General features: G+C 36.3%; 1 protein-coding gene across 3 annotated transcripts in view; it reads left to right on the top strand.

Moving 5' to 3' along the window:
* The window catches only part of CBLB (Cbl proto-oncogene B), a 142,094-nt gene that overhangs the window by 74,053 nt on the left and 44,018 nt on the right, over positions 1-24,023 (top strand). For all 3 annotated transcript variants that reach the window (XM_085319146.1, XM_085319154.1, XM_085319161.1), the window contains exons 5-9: positions 10,151-10,307; positions 14,258-14,379; positions 16,757-16,894; positions 18,542-18,629; positions 21,352-21,483. In XM_085319146.1, the coding sequence (XP_085175272.1) occupies positions 10,151-10,307; positions 14,258-14,379; positions 16,757-16,894; positions 18,542-18,629; positions 21,352-21,483 (637 nt within the window). The remainder of the gene's footprint in view (positions 1-10,150; positions 10,308-14,257; positions 14,380-16,756; positions 16,895-18,541; positions 18,630-21,351; positions 21,484-24,023) is intronic.

Genomic DNA, 24,023 nt, shown 5'->3' on the forward strand with positions numbered 1-24,023 from the left:
GCCGTTATGGTCGTCTAGTCAGATATGTTGCATGATGTAGACCATAGAGAAACTACTATGTAATTTCTTTTAGTGCAGATTTTTCAGTTTCCCTTCCTATTTTGCTAGTCTAAACATACCTACTGCTAGCTTCCAGCTTTTAGGGATAGCTTTAACCATTCTTTTCTTAACAAGTTTGTTTCCCATGAAAATAATGTTAGACCATGCTAAAGTCACTATATCTTATTATTATTAAAAGACGGGAGTCTGACCATGTTTTATGTTGCCCATGTCAATGTGTAGATAATCTTCAAAATACCTAGAAAAGATCATGCAAATTGTTCTGCAGATAGTCATCTGAAATGTTGGATTCTCTTAGCAGATGAGGCTTTTAAAAAGCTCGTCAGGCAAATAAAAAAGAAAAGAAATAATTTTGAAAAAATGACTTAGCCATGATCTTTTTTTCAGTGGTTTTCTCTTCTTCCCTTTCTCCTCTTCACTTAGCAACTCACAAAATTTAAACCTCCTCTTGGTCCCACCTTTCTTCCATTGCGTTTTGTCCCTGAATGACCTTACCTGCTGTCTTGATTGCAAGTTCCATTTCTGTATTTGTGATTTACAGGTCTCATCTTCTGTAAGCTGCTATTTCGTTTTGGCCACCTGTCATCTCATCTGAACAGCTTCCCTATTCACTACTATGTTCCTCTGCATATTTCTCTACTACGTTATTTGTACTTTCTGTGTAGGATTCAGTTGTTTCCCTTCCAGTTTATGGTCCTGTTTCCTTTTGGAAATGACAGGATAGACTTGAAATGTCAGACTGTAGAATACTATAATATTAAGATGTTTCCAGAACAAGATTATAAGAAGAATTTTTCTTGTCTGCCATTCCATCAGAACAACTTAACTCTGTTTTTGCCTGTCCCTGTGCTTTCACTTGACTGCTTTTTTTCTGACTCCTTTGCCAAAGTGCTTCTTTCTAATCCTTTTCAATTCCCGAGAACTCTTGCTGTGCCTTTCTTTATGCTTCAGTTCTTTTTCATGCTTATGTAAATTTCTTCATGAAATGCAGCTACCCAGGAATCAAGGCAGTTTGGGACATCCAGTTAATTACATATGCAATCAATGTCATTTAGCATAGCCTGGAAGTTCCTTGAGTTATGTGGTGTTAGGTGCTGTACTTGCAGACTAGATAAATAACCATGGTTATCAGTGTTTAAGCTTTTTCTAATAAACAGATGCTGCCTATTTTTATTTACTTGTCTTCTAAGCAGTGAACAGTTGATCTGTGCTTGGCAACCTTGCAATTACCTCAGGTTTAGTAAATTCTGCCTAAGTAGCTGTAAAACATGTAACAGCATGCATGTCCAAAAGATGAGAGAGAGGAGTTTTGGCATTATATGTAATCTGTTCGTTAAACAAAATGCCTGAAGCTTTTTAAACTCTTTCTAACCTGACCACCACTTGGGCCATTCCAAACCTCCCCATCTGGTTGGGTGTGAACCACAAATGAAATATCATAGGGAGGAACTACACTGCATGTTCCTTGAAGGACCTCTAGTTTAGAGGGGAAGCCTAGACTCTTCACTTCTTTGCAAAAAAACCAGCACTCATTAGATAATGCTACTCGAAGATGGACTAAATAAATAAAAAAAAAAAAAAAAAAAAAAAAAGTGAAAATGGACTGGGAAGAAAAAGAAATAACCTTATGAAGGACCTGGCAGCAGTCAGCAGTAAATAATTAAAAAAAAAAAAAAAAAGGGGGGGTTAGTTGTACTGAATCTTGACTTCTGTTGGATAAACTGTAGCACAGGAAATAAGTACAAATGCATTGTATAATATTATCTGAAAGAATTAGAAATACTTTAAATAATAGATTAATACATGATTTTTTCAAAATATATTGAAAAACACTTTTTCAATTCTAAATAAAATTAGTTGTGAACTTCCCTATAATCCATTTTCTACCTTGAGTTTTTGCTGAAATATTGCCTTTTTTTCTTTTTTTAATTTGAAACATTCCAAATGGCAAGAAACAGTGACATTTTTAAGTTGATTCTTTGAATCTGAATTTTTGAAAATATAACCTACACCCCCATTTACAAAAGGCAACATATTATATTTGACTGAGGAACAAAATCCAAAAGATAAAATTTCCATAGTTCCATGTTGAGAAGAAATTTTTTCCTCTGTCTGATTCCTTCCACTAACTCTTCCTCAGTGAATGAGGAACTTCTAGTTTTGTTGCTTCGTTACATTTGTTTGTCTGAAGACTTACTGTGTAGTCACGCTGCTGTAGTTGCTAAGGTCATTGTGACTGCTTTGAAGTTTATTCATCCAATTATTAATGTATTTCATAGGATGTATTTATTCTTCCTATGTTTAAAGCAACCTTTGTGAAGACGAAACTGGGATTGAGTGAGAAATTTTCCAGGGCTGAAGAACTGGAGTAGGCAGAGAACGTAGCTCTTTGGTGTATCCACAGGATCTGAGGYGGAGGAAAGCCTTTCAAAGAAAATAAAGCAGCTGTATGTAAAAAGCAATAAATTGACACAAGATTTATACCAAGGTCAAGATCAAGATTTTAAGTCAAAAATTTTAATGTCAAARACAGAAATTGGATGAAATTGAGAACGTGTGATTTGTGATTTTGTACTGAATACTGGAATACAATTATACGTGCAAGTGACTTTGGTGGAATAGATCGTTATGCCCAGTTTACTGTTATCATTACACTGAAACAAATGATAGTTAAATGTGCAACTAAAGAGTAATGCTGAATGGAACCATGAAATTGTAACGTGTGTAATCAGCAGTTACATTTGTTTATGGATACTTTAGTAACCTCCAGTGGGTTGTAAGCATATGTATAAAACTTAATCTGATAGATTCTTCATTATCCGTATTTTACCACTGTTTAGTATTTGATGTTTATTTCCCCTGGTTCCTCACTCATTTAAATAGCACCTTACAACTTTTACTTATTTTCTGTTCTGAGCAAAAATGTGCAAAATACCACTGGGAGCAATCCTGAACTGAGAAGGAGAGTGGGCGAGATAACCTAACAGATCTCTCCAGCCTCTTAATTTCTAAGCTACAGTGAAGTCATACAGTGCTTTGTAACTATTGAAATTTGTGATTTGTGGCTCTCTTCATGTTGCAGAATGAATTGGCAACAAAATGTCAATGTACTTAGATTTTCATTTCTCCATAATTCTGCCATTTATTTTATCTCTTACAGTTTTAGTCTTGCGAAACCTTAAAAAATTGAGAACATTTTATTCCTGTCAGACAAATTGATTCCCTCACACACCCTTAAGTTTCAAAGGAAATGGAAATAATTTCACTGCTAGGGTCAAACACATTACTACTTTATAGCTCTGTTGCTTTTTCCCCCCCCTAGCTGAGACCTCAAATGTATTTATATCTTTTTGGAATTTAGGTGAAAATGTGGCTATTGAGCTCTCTGTAGCAGTTGAACAGTATTTCAGATTGATACACTAGAACTATGAGCCATTGTGGTTCTGTTGTGGTCAGTGTTTTCTGTCTCAGGGTAAAACAGACATAGCTTCTGTGGCTTGGGTTCAGAGAGGAGGCAGTAAACCAGGTTCATCTGCAGATCACACTGCAAGACTTAACTTGAAAACATTTGTCTGTCAAAAAGTTAGACCTCAGATAAGCTCCGTTTTAACACCTTGTTGATCCCCTTAATTTATTACTTAGCTTCCTGTTTACACTCACCAAGAGCCCCACTGTTGGCTGTACACTGTAGAAATATGGGTTGAAGAGGTGCTTCTAGACCAGAGAGCTAGCAATTGGCGCATGAACTGAGGTGTAAAGGAAAACCAAACGATACAGACAGATGAAAGAGGAAGAGGCGGTTGTCTCTGTGCCATAGCCATTCTCACCATCAAAATAGGTGTATTGGCAATAGAAAATTTGAAAGAGACAAAAATAAACAGGCAGTGGGGCTTTTTGGAAGCCGGTTCACAGGATGGGTAAGGTTGGAAGGGACCTCTGGCGATCATCTAGTCCAACTCCCCCTGCTCAAGCAGGGTCACCTAGAGCATGTTAGACAGGGTTGCATCCAGGCGGGCTTTGAATATCTCCAGAGAAGGAGACTCCACAAGCTCTCTGGTTGTTCCAGTGCTCTGTCACTCTCACAGTGAAGAAATTCCTCCTCACATTCAGGCGGAACTTCCTGTGGTTCAGTTTCTGCTCATTGCCTCTTGTCCTGCCACATGGGACAACTGAAAAGAGGTTGTCCCCATCCTCCTGACACCCTCCCTTCAGATACTTATGGACATTGATAAGATCCCCCCTCAGTCTTCTCTTCCCCAGGCTAAACAGGCCCAGCTCTCGAAGCCGTTCCTCCTAGGGCAGATGCTTCAGCCCTCTGATCATCCTCGTAGCCCTCCACTGGACTCTCTCCAGTAGCTCCATGTGTCTCTTGTCCTGGGGAGCCCAGAACTGGACCCAGTACTCGAGATGAGGCCTCACCAGGCTGAGTAGAGGGGCAKGATCACCTCCCTTGACCTGCTGGCAACACTCTTCCTAATGCACCCCAGCATACCATTGGCCTTCTTGGCCACAAGGGCACATTGCTGGCTCATGGTCGACTTGTCGTCCACCAGCACTGCCAGGTCCTTCTCTGCAGAGCTGCTCTCCAGCAGGTCAACCTCCAACCTGTACTCATGCATGAGGTTATTCCTGCCTACGTGCAGGACCCTGCGCTTGCCCTTCTTGAACCCCGTGAAGTTCCTCTCTGCCCAACTCTCCAGGCTTTCCAGGTCTCTCTGAATGGCAGCCCAGCCCTCAGTTCTTCCCTAGGTTGCAGTAGCATGGGAAATATAAGTACCTTTGTTTAAAAAGTTGAGGAAGGGGCAGAAGATGATGTTCCCAAGGAGCTAAAGGGGGATGTAAATCTGTTTCATATAAATGTGAGATTCCATTTCCAGTCAATGCAAAGGTGTAAGGTATGACTAAAACAACAGAAAAGGGCATTAATCATCACAGCTATTCTGGATGGCTAAGAATAAGGTAAAAGTACATGTATAAAAGATAGAGAAAAGTAAGTTATAATAGTTGCCACATAAGACTCTCAGAGCTGGGAGAACTGATTCTCTGGGAATACAGGAGAGGCAGTGTTTTACGTGTCAGAGAACTTGCAAGGCATGGGTGTAATTTGGATTATGGCTAGAGATCAGAGTTGATAGTAATTGATACTGTGTATAGATAAGTGTCCCTTCAGGGATTCTTCGGGAAACGCAGACTTTCTGTGTCCTTTCCAGAAGTACTAACTTGTTCTCTCTCCAGTGTCACATGGCTTTGGTAAAGGATATATGCAGTGGTGTATTTTCCCCTTTTTCTAAAGCTCATTTTCTCCCTTTTGCCTTCTGTTCCCCCTGTTAGATTCATCTGTGTTTATGCTGCATGATGTCACTATCCAGCGATCTACTACTGGCGATTGACTAGGGGCACAATCTGGCAGAATTTCTTTTTTCCCTTGGGCCTGACATTCTCAAGCCTTCTGTGCATTGATTGTTTGCTCTGCAGTASAGAAGCAAAGAAAACATGTGCCTCTCACTTAAAAATAGAGCAACGTTCTTTAAAAAAAAATCTTTTTCAGTGATGATAAACCAAAATCCACATTGCTCACTGCAGACATGCGAAGAGTGTTGTTTCAGACTGGGTCAGTATTTGCTTGAGTATTTTGGAGTTTGCTCTGAATACAGTAATGCCTTTTTCCTGTTCAATTTTCTGGTAGCATTTGAGAGACTCTCTTGCAGACAAAAAGGTTTGCTGTAAGTGTAAGCTATGCAGGTAGATGTTTACCTCGTTGGACATACCTCTGGTCTGTTCCAGCTCAAATGGAAGTAATGCCATTTGGCTTTCAAGGATAGCTTCATCTCTGCAGTTCTGCTGAAATGCTGTGTTCTGAATACTCGCAGAGAATATTTTCTTTCTCTCTGGGTTTATGCTAATGTCTCTTGCTTTTTAATAATGCAGCTACATGCAAGGAATTTAAGAAAATCCCATCTACACGTTACCAGGGCAGGAGGAAGGGGAGAGCTAAATTCCTCTGCTAATTTGCTTGAAAATTACATGCTGAACTCTAATCCTTCTCCTTCAGGCATATAAAAGTTGTGTGGGTGGTGTTTAAAAGACACTGTATTTGAGAATGTTGAATGGCCCTATCTTTTGACATGTGTCAGTAATAGTAAATAGATACCATCTTGTATAAAAGCATTTAAAAGAAAGACTATACTTTGATAAGGACATTTATGAATCCAGTAGTTTTTTTCAAATATGCTTATAAATTTTGCTTTTGCAGAAAAAAGATGTGGAAGTAGTGCTGTTTTTAGAGGCTTGGGGAAAAATGGCTTATTTTAGTTTTTTTGATACAGTTTTTTTCACAGGATTCTATAGATAGGAAGACAACACTGAGATGCATGACAGATATCTTCATAGATTTAAGAGAGATCAGATGTGCACAGGAAGCCTTTGCAGAAACAAATGCTTAGGATCATTTGTTTTATTTTGTGTTTTCTTCCTTAAAGTGATATGGGCTTGTTCTTAGTCTGATGATGAGGAAAAGTAGTACAAAGATACTGAATGGATTAATTATTTCCTGGAAGATTGTAAAATATAGACTAGTATTCTCTTCTAAAAAAAAAAAAAAAAATGTCCTCCATAGTAATTTTCTGCTGTGTAAGCTGTACATTTCAGCTTCCTTCATATTTTTCTTTCCTTCAAAAATTTTCTCTGAAGATTTTAAATTAATTGAAGGTCATGGTAAAATTACGCATATAGAATGATAGAGGTATGCACATGTAATATTCAGATATTCTTCTTCTACTTTGGCATACTGTTTTTTCCCAAATTGTATCATAAAAAGAGGAACTATGACTAAAATTGTCAGAATGTGTGTGTGTAATATATGCGTGTGCATATGTAACAGGGCTCTTAGCTGTGGCATCTAACAGTTGGAACGAAATCCAATCATTCTGTAGTATCGTCCTCTAATATTATATCCTCCCCAGAATATTGTCTCAGGTGTAGTGGTGGGCATTCTACGGTAAGTGACAGCTTACGTAATTAAAATGAAATATAGGAAACAGTGAGACAATGCACATACTCAACCCAGTTGAAAAGAGAACTAATGTTACAAAGATGTCATATCGTATCTCTCTGATGGGCTGTAACAGAGCTGACTAACTCGTCTCCTCCTAGACAAGCATCCGCTGGTCTGCCTAATCTCATCAGGGATGTGCAAAATACCTGCCAGCCTCTAGCACTGGGCATCATTAGGGCGTGATGCAACAAATATTACAAGGACAAAGAGCACTGAAAATACTTACAGCAAATATCTTGTATGATTCAGGAGCTGAAAACTGCAGGCAGTGTTTTCATTRCAGACAAAATCCTATTTTTTTTTCTTTTACTATTTTTTTCTGGAAAAATATTCAAGCAATGTTCTAAGTACCTTTTTAACTAGAACAGTCCTAATCTCAATCTTGGTTTGATTGCTGTCATCCTTCAACCCCTTCCAACGCCTTTCCCCCTCCCCCCCAAGGAAACAATTAAAATGACTACTAGATGTAAATAATAAGGTGCTTTCAAAGGCTGTACATCCCTTAAAACACAATAATACAACAGCAGCAGTGAAGTGATGGTTAAAACAGTAAAACAGCAACTCAAGTTCTCAGCCATCTGCAAAAATCTCTTTCACCTCTTCAACACTGTGGGAAGCATTCTGTGTGAACCTCTTGTAGTTCTCTCTCAAAGGGAAGTGTTTTTCAGTGTGCCTAAAAGGTCACTGAATTTCAGTTCTTTAGAAGCAGGAGACAAGAATGTTTCAGAATCCTTGAACATTTTGTGATGACTCACTAACTCCCTCACTTAAGTGAGCATGTGTCCAATGCAGGGCCTCAACAGAGCACAACAGTTACTGGAGAGAGACATCAGGAGAGAAATGATCCCTGGCTGGTACTATTTCAAAATATTTAGGATTGACAGCAGTATAAAAGTAGCTACTGAGAAAGAGGAATTAATGTTGCAACAACAAGTTCTCATATTTATTAAGAAAACCGAAGATAACAGACCTATTTCACGAAGTTTAACAGAAAAAAAAATCTGTTGATTTTAGTGAGTTTTAAATTGGGCCACCACTTTTTTTGACACTTTTTTCTTGGAGGAAATATTGGCCAACAGAGTTCTAAAGACATTGTCCTGAAGACTTTTATTTTTTCCTCTACTGGCAAGGTTTTGGGGGGTGCAGGGTGTTAATGAATAGGTGACAAAGAATCCAACTTATTAATCACATCTAATCAACATGTTTTCATGAAACTCTCTCAGGTTAGTCATCAAGAAGGTGTTCTTAGAGTCTAATATTGCTATATTCCTTCCTACTACATTATCTGTGAATTTGACTTTAATTTTAGGGTAATTAACTTTTCTAACCCCATTTCAGTGTGATCCCAGTGTTGTAACCATTCAGAAGGTTTACAAAGAGAATCAGAAGACGTTTCAGAGCCACAGTTACAGGAACTAGATACGTGATAGGCACATGTTTTAACACCCCAATAGTACCGAAGCAATGAACTTAGTGCATCATTTTGTTCTCTCTTTATCATAATCAAAATTTGATGTGCATTCTTTCTTAAATGGCATCTGATGTGGTATCTCTCTTCAGCTCTTTGTGGTTTCCTGTTTTTCATACGCAGACGAAAGTACCTGCTGAGATCTATTAAACTTCATCTTTTATCGTTTATGACTTTCTCAATATGAGCCTCAAAATAAAATCTAGACTTCCATACACTTACAGTGAATGCCTGATGTTTTCCTGTGTTGTTTCCAGGAGCAAGTCTTCAGTATTGTGCTTCAGGTTGATATTTGTTTAAATATAGGTTAACTGCAGATTACTTACTATGCAGGAACCAGCTTAATATAGTCAGTATCATACTGTATTATGAAGTACTACATAGAAAAAATGGAATATGGGATAAAATATTTTATAAAACCAAGCCCAATGTGAAGTACAAAAGATTAGAAGAAAATATTAATGAATACCTGAGGCCTATTTCTTTTGTCTTCTCTTGACATTTTAGCAATCATAGAAAATAATATTACTAAGAATGTGTGAGATCTTTTAATGTCCTGAAAATAGTTATATATTCATTAATTAAAATGCTTTTAAAATGTGGTATAATCTGCTCCTACTAAGAATCAGAACATTTATAACACAAGGTGTTACAGCTTTGCAAAATTCAGAGTATATCCTAATGACCTGAGAAAAAGAAGCAGATGCTATTATTAGTCAAGTGTCCACAGTTTTGAGACTGATAGAACAGACAACTTTCAGGTGAGCAGCTCCATCTCAGATTCCAAACGTAAGCAATTACTTGGCAAAATAACTAATCTGTTTATCTTGACAGTGCAAATAGAAATTGAATTTGACAGGTTGCAACTTTATATTAGAGAGGATAATTTTAGTCTCTTTCTTTCCTGACTTCCTCCTCTTCCCACCTTCACTACTGCCTGAAAATACTCTCCATCCTGTAAGAATGTGTCAAGGTGAAGATCTGAGAAGATTTGTCTTCTAACATTTATGTAACCATTATGGACAATGACAGACTTTGGCCCAGTGGTCCTGGTATCCAGATGATTGTTATTGGAAAATTACTTGACCAGTATATGTTAGCTTTAGTTGTTAAAAAGAAAAAAGAAAGAAAAAGAAAGAAAAAAAAAAAAGTCATCACAGTAGATAGCGGATAGATACTTTCAATTCTAAGAAGAGAGACTGTGAAGAAAGGAGTCCCTTAGTAAGCACAGAGGTGGCCTTATGCCAATTGAAGGAAGGTGTGAGGTTGGTTGCTGTACCTGCCTGGTAGAGTATTTCAGTCAATTTTTCTGTTGTCTTCCTAAGGAAGCTTGAATATTTATAATCACAAAATAGATCTCACTTTGTTCTACCRTGTTTAAAGGAAGATAACCTATTCTTTCATTAGCTTAGCCTCATTTCAGAAAACTTTTTTTTTATTATTATCTTTGCCTGTAGAGACACCAAATTAATGCTCCACTACTCTCAAAGTCCAGTTGTGTTGTTTAAATAAGATGTCAACCTTTAAATGCGGGTTTTTATTAAATTTATTACTTTCCTTCCTCTCAGAACTATAGTGCCATGGAAACTGTTCAGGCAGTGCCTTCATGAAGTTCATCAAATAAGCTCTGGTTTGGAAGCAATGGCCCTTAAGTCTACTATTGACTTGACCTGCAATGACTACATTTCAATTTTTGAGTTTGATATCTTCACTAGACTATTTCAGGTAAGATTTGAAACTTTTAAATATTTACATGAATTTAAGAACCTAAGCACTGTGAGTCAAGTGGTCAAGAAAGTGGATTTGTTGGAAAAACTGGAATAATTCAGACTTTAGAATTCAGAAATAATATTTTTGTGTGTTATTTTTAGTATATCAGAGGTATTTGGGGCATCAACACCCACATCTAAAAAACTGAAGACATCCAGCAKTGCCGACTTCATTTCTGCACAGGTGTAAAGTTATTACAGTATTTTGTCTGGCATTTATTCAGTATTCTTAAGTGCATTCCTAAAATCATGGACTTTCAGGTGCTTATCTAATTGTATTTGTGTTTTAATTGTACTTTTGTATCTATATATAGTTCTGTGAATTGTTTCTATGAACACATTAAGGAAAGTTACTTTTTTTTTAAGCTTAAATGTAGGCATAACTACTTATTTTAGGAATAGATTTTACCGTTAATTGCGCTGCTGTTTATTTAAGCTAAGGGACTATCTTTGGGAATAATGTTAATTTTATAATTTTTTGGTAGGAAATACTTAGCAGAAATAAACTTATATGCATGTTACAAGCCTCTCTTAAGCTTATCTCCCTTCTACAAAGCATACCATAAGGGAGATACTCTTCAAATAATTGAATCAATATAGAAGGCTGTGCTGATTTGCATCTGTATTAAGGGTATTGATTGTGAATTAATCACTTCAGATTTTTCCTTGGTATATAGAAACCATTAAGGTATAGGACCATTTATTTGATCATTTACTTTTTCCCCTGTGTAATGATAAATCAGTGCATTTTTCTTTAGCCTGTTGAAGACTTGTTTGAAGTAGCAATTTTTCATTAAAGCCTGGGCTTGTAAGCTTGTTCAAACTTCCATGGCATTCTGTGGAAATCACTGTTTGACTCTACTATTTTTTGCTATGAGGGGAARGGGGGGGGGCATTACAAAGTCAGTATTAAGAACTGGCAGATGAGTAATGATTTTAGTTTGAAGGGATTTTGATTTTCATCATCCCTTGTCCCTTCTGAGTCCATTCAAAGCTGTATCCAAGTTGAAAATGCTGCAGTGTAAATAATCTCCTTATGTTTAATTTAACCACAAACATTGGTCACTTTTTAAAACAAATTTGCAGAGTTTATAGAATTTCAAGCAAAACTTTAATTTCTCTTGAACAAAATAATAAAGTAGAGAATAAGATTCCTGAGGACTTTATGCCGTTTTATCAAAATCCCTTTAAGTTTTGCACTGTGTGTGGAATTTGATATTATCAGACATTCCTTTCTGAATTTTGCTACTTGGGATGAGTTTCTATGCTACCAAAGTTTCTGTGTTTTATTCAGTATTTGGCAAGCTGGTCTGCTGTTCCAGTTGGTAATGAAGCCAAAATCTTCATCTCAGCCTTGACTGCAAAATGTCTGAGGCCTATTGATTGCAACATACATCATTATGAAATGCATTTATTTAGAGCTTCTTTACATAGGATTGATTTTCTTCTCTTATTTTGCTCACAAATAATAATAAAAGTGTTTTATTCTCTTTTAATCTGTATATTAATGATAAAATTAAATGCAAAGTGAGTTATCTGAGGAATACAGTTTACTCTGATCCTGTCGTCTCTCACAGATCATATTAAGCTTCAGACTTCAGGACAGAAGGCTCAAATGAGATTTATTTTCCTTGTCCCATAAACCAACATACACCAGATTGCTTTAGCTTCTTTGTTTGTTATATTATCAAGCTGTTGCCGTTTTGATTCGTTAATATGCTTGGTGCTAGGGAAGGGGGATCAGCAGTACTGGATGTGTAAGGAGAGAGGACTAGTTAGGATTAACTTTTAATTAAAGGAGAAAATGTTTAAAATAAGCAAAGAGAGAATTTTTGCTACAGATTACCAACTGGTGCAATATCTGTGTAACTGTTGCAGTGAACTTAGGCTGAACTTGGGCTGAGAAGCTCTGCCAAAGGTTACATTCTACTTCTCTGCTTTTTAAACTGCTTCTTTAACTGTGTATGTATACACCCACAAGAGAAAATCCCAATTGTTTAAGTAATCAAAATAGTGTTTTGCCAACTGTGGGTCATGTTACAGAGAAGCTACAGGGATAGCTATGCTTACTCACAGAAGAAAGCAAGCAAAATTACTTTTTATGTAGATGCTGTAAAAGTGAAGCTGCTCCCCCTGCCTCTCCACTGCGTGCCTGCACCACTCTAAGTGCAGGAGGTTTTCGCTGACCAGAGATGCAGTTTGTATACAGTTATATAGAGAGGCTTTGAAGTAAAGGAAGGGGCTTCATTCTGTTACTCTTAACATGTTTAAGTTATCCTTTTATGAAAAAGTATTTTTCTAGATGAAATATGCAAACTTTTTCTCACTTAAATTATTCACATTTGTAATACTTTATATGAAAGTTATTTGCATGTCCAAAAAACAAGCTAAAGAAATTTTGCCCTTTAATCTCCAGTCCTCATGTCATATTATTTTCTTGGTAGAGCAGTAGCCTGATACTCTGAARGATATGTTCTGCTTAGAAACTTGAAAATTGTGATTAACCAAGGAATGTGCACACTACTGAAGTGTTTTACTATATAATGTACAGTAATAGATTTTATATTACTGCAGTCCAACAGTCCAACATAACTTGAAGAGTACTGAATATTTGATCGTCGTTTTTCATTTATATATGTGCACTTGAATAATACGAAAAGAATGGTGTGTTTTTATGAAGAAGTGGCAGCGTTGGAGTGGCGATGGGGGGGAAGGTGAACTCTCTTTTCTATCGATCTAGGGCACCTAAGGTTTCTCATGTGGCTAAGCCTCTGCAATAATTCCGTTGTCTCTGAAATGACGATGTAGAGAGRCACTGGGAAGACGCAGTGTTGCCTCTAGGGTTGCAAATTTTTCTCATGACTTTGTTTTGTACAAATTTGAACACTTGATTTTTTTGTACAGCCTCTGTATTAAAAATTCATTGTTCTATTTCATATGTATGATCTGAAGAAGTATTCATTTTAAAATAGACTCACACACGTTTAGAGAGTGGTTAGGGTTTGCCTCGGAGATGTATCTTAATCTCAAGTAGAGCTATTACAACACTGCTCAAGTGTGTCACTTTGAAGGGTGTTATATTGTCTGCCTTACTAGCCTTTGAAAAGCCCCATTAAAGGACATTTGCTGGATGCATAATGACACAAGTCTCTTCTGCTTCTCAGCCTCCTTTGCCCTGATCTTTGACAAATACATTAAAAAATCTCCAAATTATTAAAAATCACTTTCTTCTCTTTTCACATTGTGGCAATGAAGACTTAGTATGTTTGTATTAATCTCCCATTCCTTAAAAATCATCCTTCTTTGCAATAAAAGAACAGCATGTCAAGCATATTTCACTGAGTTTCCTGAAGCAATTGTGAGCAAATAATGTGGTGAAGTGCAGTCAGTATTTGCTTTGTTCCCTGACTGTGATGCCATTTTAGTAACTGAAGGAATTAAGTAGTAGAGAATAAATAAAGAAATAGTAGCTCAAATTAGTGGCTTTATTAGGCTTCATTTGTTAGTATTACTTAACATTAATTTTGTAATTGCCTCAGGACCAGTCAAGAATAGGCTTAATTGTGTTTTTATTGGGTTTTAACCATCATGGAGCCATAGTTTGCAGGCTCTCGCTAAGGCAGATGCTTTATATTCTGTGTGGCTACAAATAGAAAATCTCTTAAACATCAAATCTTCAAAAGGTTTATCCAAATATTTACCTTAATGTTCTTGGAATAATTCTTTTGGCAAAATCTTTGCAACAAATCTGAGTATGTCAGACAGTCTTCTGTAGTATTTAGACCTTAACCAAAACTATGTGTGTTCCAGCTAAAACATTTTTGGTCTTTTTGACAGATTGATGCTTTATTAGATGTTTATAACTATCTGGCTGCACCTGCTCAACTGTTTTTCCTCTCTTTTTAGCCTTGGGGTTCAATCCTACGGAACTGGAACTTTCTAGCTGTGACGCATCCTGGGTATATGGCATTCCTGACATACGATGAAGTCAAAGCGAGGTTACAGAAGTACAGCACTAAGCCTGGAAGGTAAGGAGTTTTACTGACTTCCTTCCTTCCTTCCAAGTAAACTTACTGGCTTGGAAGCTACGTATTTTTTCTAGGTCCTTACCTCCGTATCATGTGACACTTATGCTGCAATATTGAAGGAGTGATTWTTTAGCTTTTCGTTGTTAACAGAGTGATTCAGAGAGGAGTATTAGGCATTTTTTTAAACTTGGGAATTTATTTCTATCAAAATATCTTTTAAAACATAGTTTAGTACTAAAGACCAAAACTTCAAATCCAAAAAACGCTGAACGTTGAAATTTTCAGACTTAAGAATTTTGTAGTCCTAATCTATTTTTTCTCCCATAGTTCTTCCTGTAGTGCTGTGAAATGAAATAGCATTGTGTTACATGAAAACCAAAATATCTAAATCATGTACAAGTAAACCAGAAAATAAAAGGAAGGGGGAATTTTACTGGTTTTCCTTCCTTTTGAATTATATACGACCTGTAATGTCATCTTGGAAAGCTTTTTGAAAATGCAATTTACTTTTCAAAATTTTTTGTTTAATTGTTGTTTAATAGTAAAATAAAGTTCATCCTAACCCCTTAGATAAGACACAGATTATAATTTCAATCAGTGCTTATATGTCCCTTTTATGTCAAATACATGCTTTTCTTCATCAGTAATGGTTCTGTATTTTAAACTCTGCACTTAAGAAACTGTCAGATAAAGTATCATGATGTGTATATAGATACTAAATAATTTGTGTGATGAATAATAGATATTGTATTATTCAAACTGAACTTTCACTGTTCATTCTGCTTCTGTTTTTTCTTCTTTACTCAGCTTGGGGAAATAAAAATGAATTAATGAATTTAATCAGTTGTTATTTAGTTTTTTTAGCTCGTTTTACCTTCCAGTTCTCAATTTTTTTCTGATAAGTAGATTTCTAACTTTGCTGCTGGATCACATCTATACATAGCTAAAAACACATTGCTCTGAATCTTGTTAGAGAGAAATGTGRTAATACCATGAGAAAGCTGCATCTGTATTCTGTACTTGGTTTCACTGCTTTTTAGCAAACCAAATATACTGTATCTTGTTAAGTTAACTGACTGGTAAAGTTCGTTTATACAAGAATCTTGTTATCTCACTGTGTTAATGCTGATACTGCATTGGCACTCAAAAACAACATTATGGAATTCAGATAACTAGGCTGATTTTGAAAGTTGTTGCTATGTTTAGCATTTTTCTCTATTATTAATTTTAATTCTGTGTGTATAAAAGAGAAGTAATAATTAGACAAATTATTTAGAGAAATTATTCGAAGTTGCCTTAATGTCTTTAATAGAGAGTTTGCTTTAAACTTACTTTCTATTTGGGTATCAGAAGATAACTCTGAACTGGTTAAGTGAAATACTGAATGTGTCACTGTTAAAGAGGAGATATGAAGTGAAATTGCTTATTTAATTACTCTAAAACATGGAATGAATAGAAATTAGTGACTGCTATCATGTAATACTGGCTCTGTTAAGTTCTTAAGAGCCAAACCTTAGAAAGGTTAAAATTTATCATTTTATATTGAGTGGAAAGAAATTACGGTGTAGTTAAGAAAAGCTGTTCTGTAATGCAGAATTGGCTCTGTGATACTTCATGGTGGCATGCTCTCCTGGATGAGGTTTTTGCATCTGAATTGGTGTCTTGATACCAAAGACTCCAGAGTTTTTAGTAAGAAGAAATAAACATACCTGATACTCTTGTCTATAAGCTCTTGCCTTCCTTTTCCTCTTTCTGTACTCCACCTAAATTGTTTATGTTTTAGACTATCACCTGCACCACACAGAACTATTTACATTAAAGGTCTGTTTAGGCCAGTATTTTCAGAAGTAGARGTGATATTTCTTCTGCCCTATTTGCCAGCTGTGGTATGCACAAAATTTACATTGCCAGCAGAGCAGTTTTTATTATTCATGGGTCTCATATCTGTTGTGTTTAAAGATACGTTCTGGTTCCCTATACCATTCATATGAATTAAAGGCCTTTGTATGCACAAAGGGTTTATGTTGTAGCTATGGATATAATGTAATACTGTGTTCTTGAAAAGGTTTATGGGCATGTCTAACTATAGGTGATAGAGCTATTTGAAAATGCAACTTTCAGTTTGAGGGCTAAAAAGCAAGCAAATCAGATTTGGGGGTAGGTAACTATTGGGAACTTTTCGCCCATGAGGAATGACAGCATGAAAGAGTCTGGTTTATTTAAGGTTGCCAAAGCAGCATGTGGCAGAATTGGGAATCTGGCCTAGATTTTCAGAGATCCAGTTCAGTGTCTTAACCAGAGGCCATCCTTTGTCTCTGTACTTTCTTTGCCAAATTTCAATCGACAATAACTTTTTGTCCATCCAACTGTTATATAGCTACATTTTCAGACTGAGCTGTACTCGCCTAGGACAGTGGGCCATTGGCTATGTGACTGGTGATGGGAATATTTTGCAGACCATACCTCACAATAAGCCTCTGTTTCAAGCTTTGATTGATGGCAGCCGGGAAGGATTGTAAGTATGCATTCTTATATTCCTCATAGGTATGAAATTCTGATTCAGCTGTTGTTCTAATGCTTCAAACTTGTAATTAGTATAGACGTTTAAAGCAATTAGAACAGTTGGATATGGCTTTTGGCATTCCTTTAGAGAGCAAAGATCATCTCTCGAAAAACATGTTAATTCCATTAATCAAAGATAGCCACATCTCATAGCAGATAGATTCCAAGAGAAAATAAGATTGAGCAACTGTCATTTTGATTCCACCACCAAGTGTCTCAAATGCATTTAAGCTTATTGAGCAGTTAGAACGACCAGTGTTTAACTCTGAAAAAGATTCAAAAGATATGTTATTGCTTTTTTTTTTTTAATATGTAGCTGAAACGTTTTCCAGGTTTTAATGGTTTACTGAAGATTTATAAGAGAATCTAAGATTATAGGGAGAAGCAGTACTTTTTTAAAAGGCCAGTTGAAGTAACTAGAAAAAGCAGGCAAATTTTTGGTGTCAGAATCTTTTCACTCAGATACATGTTTTGATATAGCACATGATTTTGAAGGGGGGAAAATCATCTCACAAAAGCATTTAAAAAGTCTCTGCAAACTCACAATTTGTCTTGGTCCTCAAGAGTCCAGTAATTTTATTCCTGATAGGAGGATATCACATTTTGAAAGTGTTCTATTGTCCTGCAAAACAAAACACACTTACGTGATCCTGTGTATACTTACATGTGTTTTGTTTCTAATGTTTCTACTGCACAATTTCCTTGTCAAAAACTAAGCAAACAAAAACTACAATTGAGAATATTTAATGTGAGGTGAAGTTTTTTTTATATCTTATTTAAAGATAACCTTTTCACAATGTGACTTAACAGTATCACTTAAAAACAAACTGTTCTTAAGTCTGAGGTGACATAAAACTGAATATAGAACAACTTAGTGTCTTCATAATATTGTTAGCCTGTCGTTAACTTCCCACAAGATCTAAATGACCTCATCTCTCCTTACTTAAAGTCCAGTATGCAGATTCTTAGTGTAGATTCTTGTCATAATTTAAGAAAGATACAAATGTATGTTGTTGTGCATTCTGCTCCACTGTTTGTAGTATTTAGCTCTATACATCCGCTGAGCACCATGCAGGCAATGTAGAGATCACCAGGAATTTATGCAACTGTAAGAGCTTACTGTAAAATTAAGATCTAGAATGTTACTGTATTGAACTAAGCCAAAAAATTTACCTGCTAACCAAAGTTTAGCTCTGTTCTCCTGATAAGTGCATGTATGATGCCAAGCATCTCCTTTTTGCTTTTATAGATGGGCTGTGCTTTATCATGTATCAAAATCATAGAATCATAGAACGGTAAGGTTGGAAGGAACCTCTGGAGRTCATCTAGTCCAACCCTCAGCATAACCCATATGGAGATTGAACCCACAACCTTGGCATTAGCAGCACCACGCTCTAACCAACTGAGCTAAACCTGCCCCCAAATATATATGTAGCAATTCAGTTGCACCCAAAATTTGAGAAAAATGGCTAAGGAAAGATGATGCACTTTAGTTAATGTCTTCTGTAACTTATTCTGACTATTTGAAATTTTGTAAGTAATATTTAGTTAATAAAGCTAAAGAAATACGCATATTCATAACAGTCTTTTTGTGATGCAGCTATTTGTTCCCAGATGGACGAAGTTATAACCCTGATTTGACAGGATTATGTGAACCCACACCACATGATCACATAAAAGTCACACAGGTATGTTGCACAGTTTGGCAGTTACTTTGTCTCCAGTTCCCTTAGCATCCCATCCAGCTTTGACAATAAGCTTTTATTAAATTGTGAGAAATAAATGCAGAGTAGTGAAAATATGCTTTTGAATGCTTTTGACAAAGAGACTTAGATGAAGAATAGGATAATAGTCCTGTAAAATTTAGAGCTAATCGTGATGCAGATGACGTGTCTTGGGAAGTTGGTTTGTTCTAAGCCTCTTTCAAGTGAGAAATGTGTTAAAGGTTATTAAAGCTTTTCTGATATTTTTGTGATAGGTTAATGGAGCTTGGTGTTCCTTTGCTAATAACAGATATACAGAAACAAAATCAAGATCCRGTCATAGTTTTTAAGTCTGAATAGGAATATACTGTTCGTTGACAGGTCCAGGAAGAAAAGTATAGTTCTCTTTATCACCAAAATGTCATTTCCAGGGTCTCTCTCATTTCTTCCTTGTCTGTTGTGCAAATTAAATGAGAGTTCAGGGAAAAGCAACAGAAATAATGAAGTGCATGAAGGGACTGACTTTTAAGAGAAGAGAAGACTTTCTAGATGTGTGTGTAGTCTTGTCAAGTGATGATGTGCTATACTGATCTGCAGATGTTTGATATTAAAGGAACAGGAAGTAGCCACCACAAGGCAAAAGTTTGATTAAAAACATTGCTGAAATTAATACTAGAAAGTTTTATATATATATTATGCAGAGTATTTTTCATAACAAAAGTATCTGGAAGAGGATATGTTCAAGGAAAGACATCAGACTAGAGAGAACTCTCTAAAACCGTAGATTCAGATGTTTTCCATTTCTTCAGGGTAGACCTGGTGACCTGCTGAATCTTTGTTTGCAAGTGCTATATGCATTTTCCACCTCTAATGGTGCTTTAGGAAGTATCTCTTGTATTATTTACTATCTATGGTATTACTGGAAGTACCATTATCAAAATGTCTTCCTCCTAAATGAATTCCTAAGAATAATTACTTGTGGAAGATTTCAAAACTTCCGCCAGTCTGATTTCTTTCTTTTCCCTCCTTATGATAGTGAAGGAGCAATACAGATACAACAGATACTTGAGTTGCAGGAAAATCTGATCTAGCCACATATCCTTATTTTTCATCAGAGGAAGAAAACAAAGCTTAGATATTTTCAAAGTTCCCTTGTTTCTCCACAAGGTAGTCTTGGGTTTTTTTCAAAGTCACTGAATGAATCCATTTTTTTCTGAATGTGTACTTGTGAGGGAAACATTAGTTAATACTCATACATTAATATCTCTATTATTATTCATAACATAATGTCAGTTCATCAGAGCCTGAGCTATATAAATGCTGCCGTAAATAATATCTAACTACAGTAGTTTAAAGCTGGCCCTAGAATGGCTTAAACTAGAAAAGATGGTATAAAACTGGCTCCAAGGATAGATTGTCGCAGATGGATTCTTTGCAAGAGATCCACCACAAGCGTATTTAGTGCATAGTGACTGCAGCTGCATATATGAGTTCTTCTATCTTCCTTTTCTTAGTTTCCTCTACCCTCTCTTTACTCAACAGTAGCTGTTTATTTTCCTGTGATCTGGATTGTTACTTCAAACTTTCAAAATTTGCTTTTCCTAGAGTGAAAAAGAGAGAATAAAAAAGCTTTATACCTACACAAATGCGTCTGTTTGCCAGTTCCCTAACAATACTTTTTCTAACTCTAGAAAACTGTTTTCAGCATGAGTTTTATCTATTGTTCCTCATGAAGGTGTCCTTGTACCTTAGTGTCAGTCTCATAAGGCCAGAAAGGACTGGATGACCTATGCGTGACTGTTGCCGTGTCACCCAGTGGTGCATTAATGTCATACTTCTTTCACAGGGTTTATTCACTTCAGTTAACCTGTGTTCATGCTGCAGATTGAAAACTAACAAGCAACAGAGTTTTCTGTCTGGTAACTTGTATTAGTCCTCAGCTTACACCTAGAAAATGAAATTCCCATTTTGTTCCTGTTCATTACATAATTGGTCCCTTACAGCAATGCTTTCATTATTTGCCTCTTAATTGCTGCCGAGGAAAGCAGGATGTATGCCTTGCATCAAAACAGTAGCTATATGGGATATGACTTCCTGTAATAACTGGATATTTGAAAAAGTCAAGTCATATTTTTCTGAAATCCAGATTATCCCTTTTGGAACTGAAATAACAGTAAGACTTAATAAAAAAAAACAAAGCCTAAGGAACAAAAAACAATAGTGTAGTCCATTGCTTCTTAATGCAAGAGATCTTATCAACAACACTTACAAATACACTGAACTTTCTTAAATAACTAATGTAAAAAATAAAAACGCCATTAAAAGTTGGGAGGAGAGAGGGAAGATGAAAGTAAATAATTGTTCCTTTTAATTCTTAAGATGAATTTAGAACAGTCGGGTCAATTAAATACACAGTAATTTTAATTCTTTTGAAAAATCTGTAGAAATCTGAACAGACACAAGCATATTAAACTTTATTTCTATCATTTATTGTACCATTTATCTTAAGTTTGAAGAAGTAAGAGAGCAGTTTTTCAGAAACCTGAGTATGGCTTTTAAATAAATCTCCACCAATAGTTTCTTCTAGTATTAAGTAAAGCAAGTTAGAAAATGGGCTCAGAGAACTACATTTGTCACTAGTGGTACTTAACAATACCCTTCTTTAATCACAGTAAAGAAGTAATAACTTTGCATTCTTTCGTTACAGGAGCAGTATGAATTGTACTGTGAAATGGGTTCTACTTTTCAGCTATGTAAAATCTGTGCAGAAAATGATAAGGATGTGAAGATTGAGCCTTGYGGGCACCTCATGTGCACTTCTTGTCTTACAGCATGGCAGGTACACTCATAGTTCAATTAGCAGGGAAAAGAGGGATTTCTCTGTTATGTGTCTATTTGCTGTGTGCATTTTCCATTCACCTTTTCAGGTACTCAGTAAGGATATTCAGGGATATGTCTATGTAAAATGGTAAGCTTGTTTAATTTCACAGACTCAAATCTTTCTGTGAAAAATAAAGTCCTGAGAATCATTAAAATTTGGACTGCTAGGCTTACCAAGGACATTTGCAGCTTGTCAGAAACCTTTTCCTGAGTGCAGGACCTACAGAGGAGGTGGGAGCTGGGCCCTTACTGCCTATTCAGGTTGCTTCATGATGTGTTCAAAAGCAATGAGAGGAGAGATAGCATCTGGGAATTGGATAACTGACTAAACAGGGTTTTATAATGGAACAGGATGTCTTTGATGGGAGAAGGCTTTAATCAGTAGTGCATGTCACGCATTGCCCTTTGAAAAACAAGTTCAGAATCTCTGTGCTTTTAGTTGATAACATGCAAATCATGAAACCTCACTACCTCGATTTTGACAGTTGTTGTGGTCAGAGAGGTGAATGGAAAGGAACACTGATCTCAATGTCATTTACAAAATATTCTAGAAAGCACAGATACTTCCTAGTAGTGTACCAGTTGGAGTATTTTGTCCATTTTGTTCAGGGACTTACCAATCTGGAGGAAAAGGAGAGAACTGATGCCTTTATTTAAGCATAGTTAACAAACATTAGACTGGAAACTGAAGTCAGAAGCAAAGATTATTCTCATTACAGCTTCAGACTGTCCCCTACCAAGTGCTTCCCAAATCRAATCTTCTCAGCACTTTCATTTTTAGCAAGTACTTTCATTGCTATTCCGGGCGSCTTCCTCCAGCCCCTTCTTTCATATCTTTATGTTGTAAGGGCAAAAGTAAGGGTCGTCCCTTTCTCAGACAGGACTCCGTACCACAGTTAGGTGCAAGTCTTTGAATACAAATATAATGAAAGAGTAAATAGAATCCTTGATTCTAATCCACTTCTCAGCTGGTTTAAAATCAGTTGTATTTCAATTATTTAGTCTGTTTTCATTCTCATGGTTGAAGATACAACCCAAAGTACTAATGATTTTTTTCAGGTTCCTAATTAAGAAATCATTGTTGGCATGCCAACATAACGAAACAGGAGGGACATTTGGGGTTTTCTTGTGTTAGCCCTATAACTTACTGAAAAGGAGGATTCTTAGTTTCCAATTTTGTGTTCTTCCTGAAATTTGGGGTTAATGCTCCAAACACAATCCTTTCAAATTGTCCACAGATCAGAAATTCTGAGAAAATTCCATGTTAGGCATACCCAAATAAGAATGTTTGGTTCATTAAGCAGCTGCTAAGTTGGAGCAATACTTGTTTCAAGAGTACCTTTTTTCTATTCTTAGCAGTTTTGCTCTGAATGACAGAGCAGATACCTAACTGCATCGGACTTTGAGTTCAAAACTCAGCTGTGCTGAATTTGCCCACTTCTTGTTAGAAAAGTCCTGAAAATCCCTGTACTTCTGGTTGCCCTGTGTCTCTCATCATGGTAGCATCGGATTCCAGTGTTGAGCGAATGATATGCTCTGTTTCTGGAGCAGGTTTCAGCCCAGGTTTCAGTGTTCTGGCCCAGTGGCTAGGTCTTCAGGCAGAGGACAAATAATTTTAGCCTCAGGGAATTAGCATTTTCTAGTGACATCAAGCTTTGTCAGAAAATTCCATCCAGCTATAATCAACCAGCTACATTTTGGACATACTACAAATTTAACTTCTGTATAATTAGTGAGGCAGGAAAAAAATACACTTTACAGCATCAGCTGTTACAAGTTTTTGATGGACTAGTGTTTAATTGCTATCATAATGGCTCATTAGACATGCCTCAAGAGGTCCAATACAGATGTTTTCACTAAGCAGAAAAAAGGTTGTTTAATAAATTCAATAAGCAACACCAGATCTGCATAGAATTTTAAACATGATTCAGACTTGTTCCACCTTTATGGAGGTCAGTCTCTGAAATAAGCCTTGGTTAAACTATCTCCCTTTTGTAATATGCAACAGGAGGAGAATTTCTTCTTCTTTCACAAAAATCCTTTCTTCTTTAAAAGCTGCAATTCTGGGCTTAATTATAAAAGTCTGTGACCTATGTGCTGCTTTGTCTGGTTCATGATGGCTCCTTTCTCAGTGTTTTAAACAACCTTTCTATGGGCATAGACAAACATGTATGTATACATCTATATAGACATCTCAAGACTCTTGTTTTATTTTCTCAAATGCATTCATGCTATTGAATGCAACTCTCTACTGTTGTGACTGGTTACTGGATATGTTCTGGTGAACTTGCTGCTAGTACAGAATTATCTGGTAACACAGGTTTAAAAAGCCTTGGAAATGGAAAACTCTGTGCTAGGCCCTTTCATCAACTCCTTTTCTATATGAATGTTTCTATAAAATGACCATGTAAAGAATTTTATGAATAAGGAAGGACATTTGTTCACTTACCAGTGATTACTTCAGTATGTCCCTAAAATTTGGAGTCATTCCTCTGAGAT

Source organism: Rhea americana, unplaced genomic scaffold (genome assembly GCF_003343005.1).
Source record: "Rhea americana isolate MKP2758 unplaced genomic scaffold, rheAme1 scaffold_118, whole genome shotgun sequence".
Lineage (NCBI taxonomy): Eukaryota > Metazoa > Chordata > Aves > Rheiformes > Rheidae > Rhea > Rhea americana.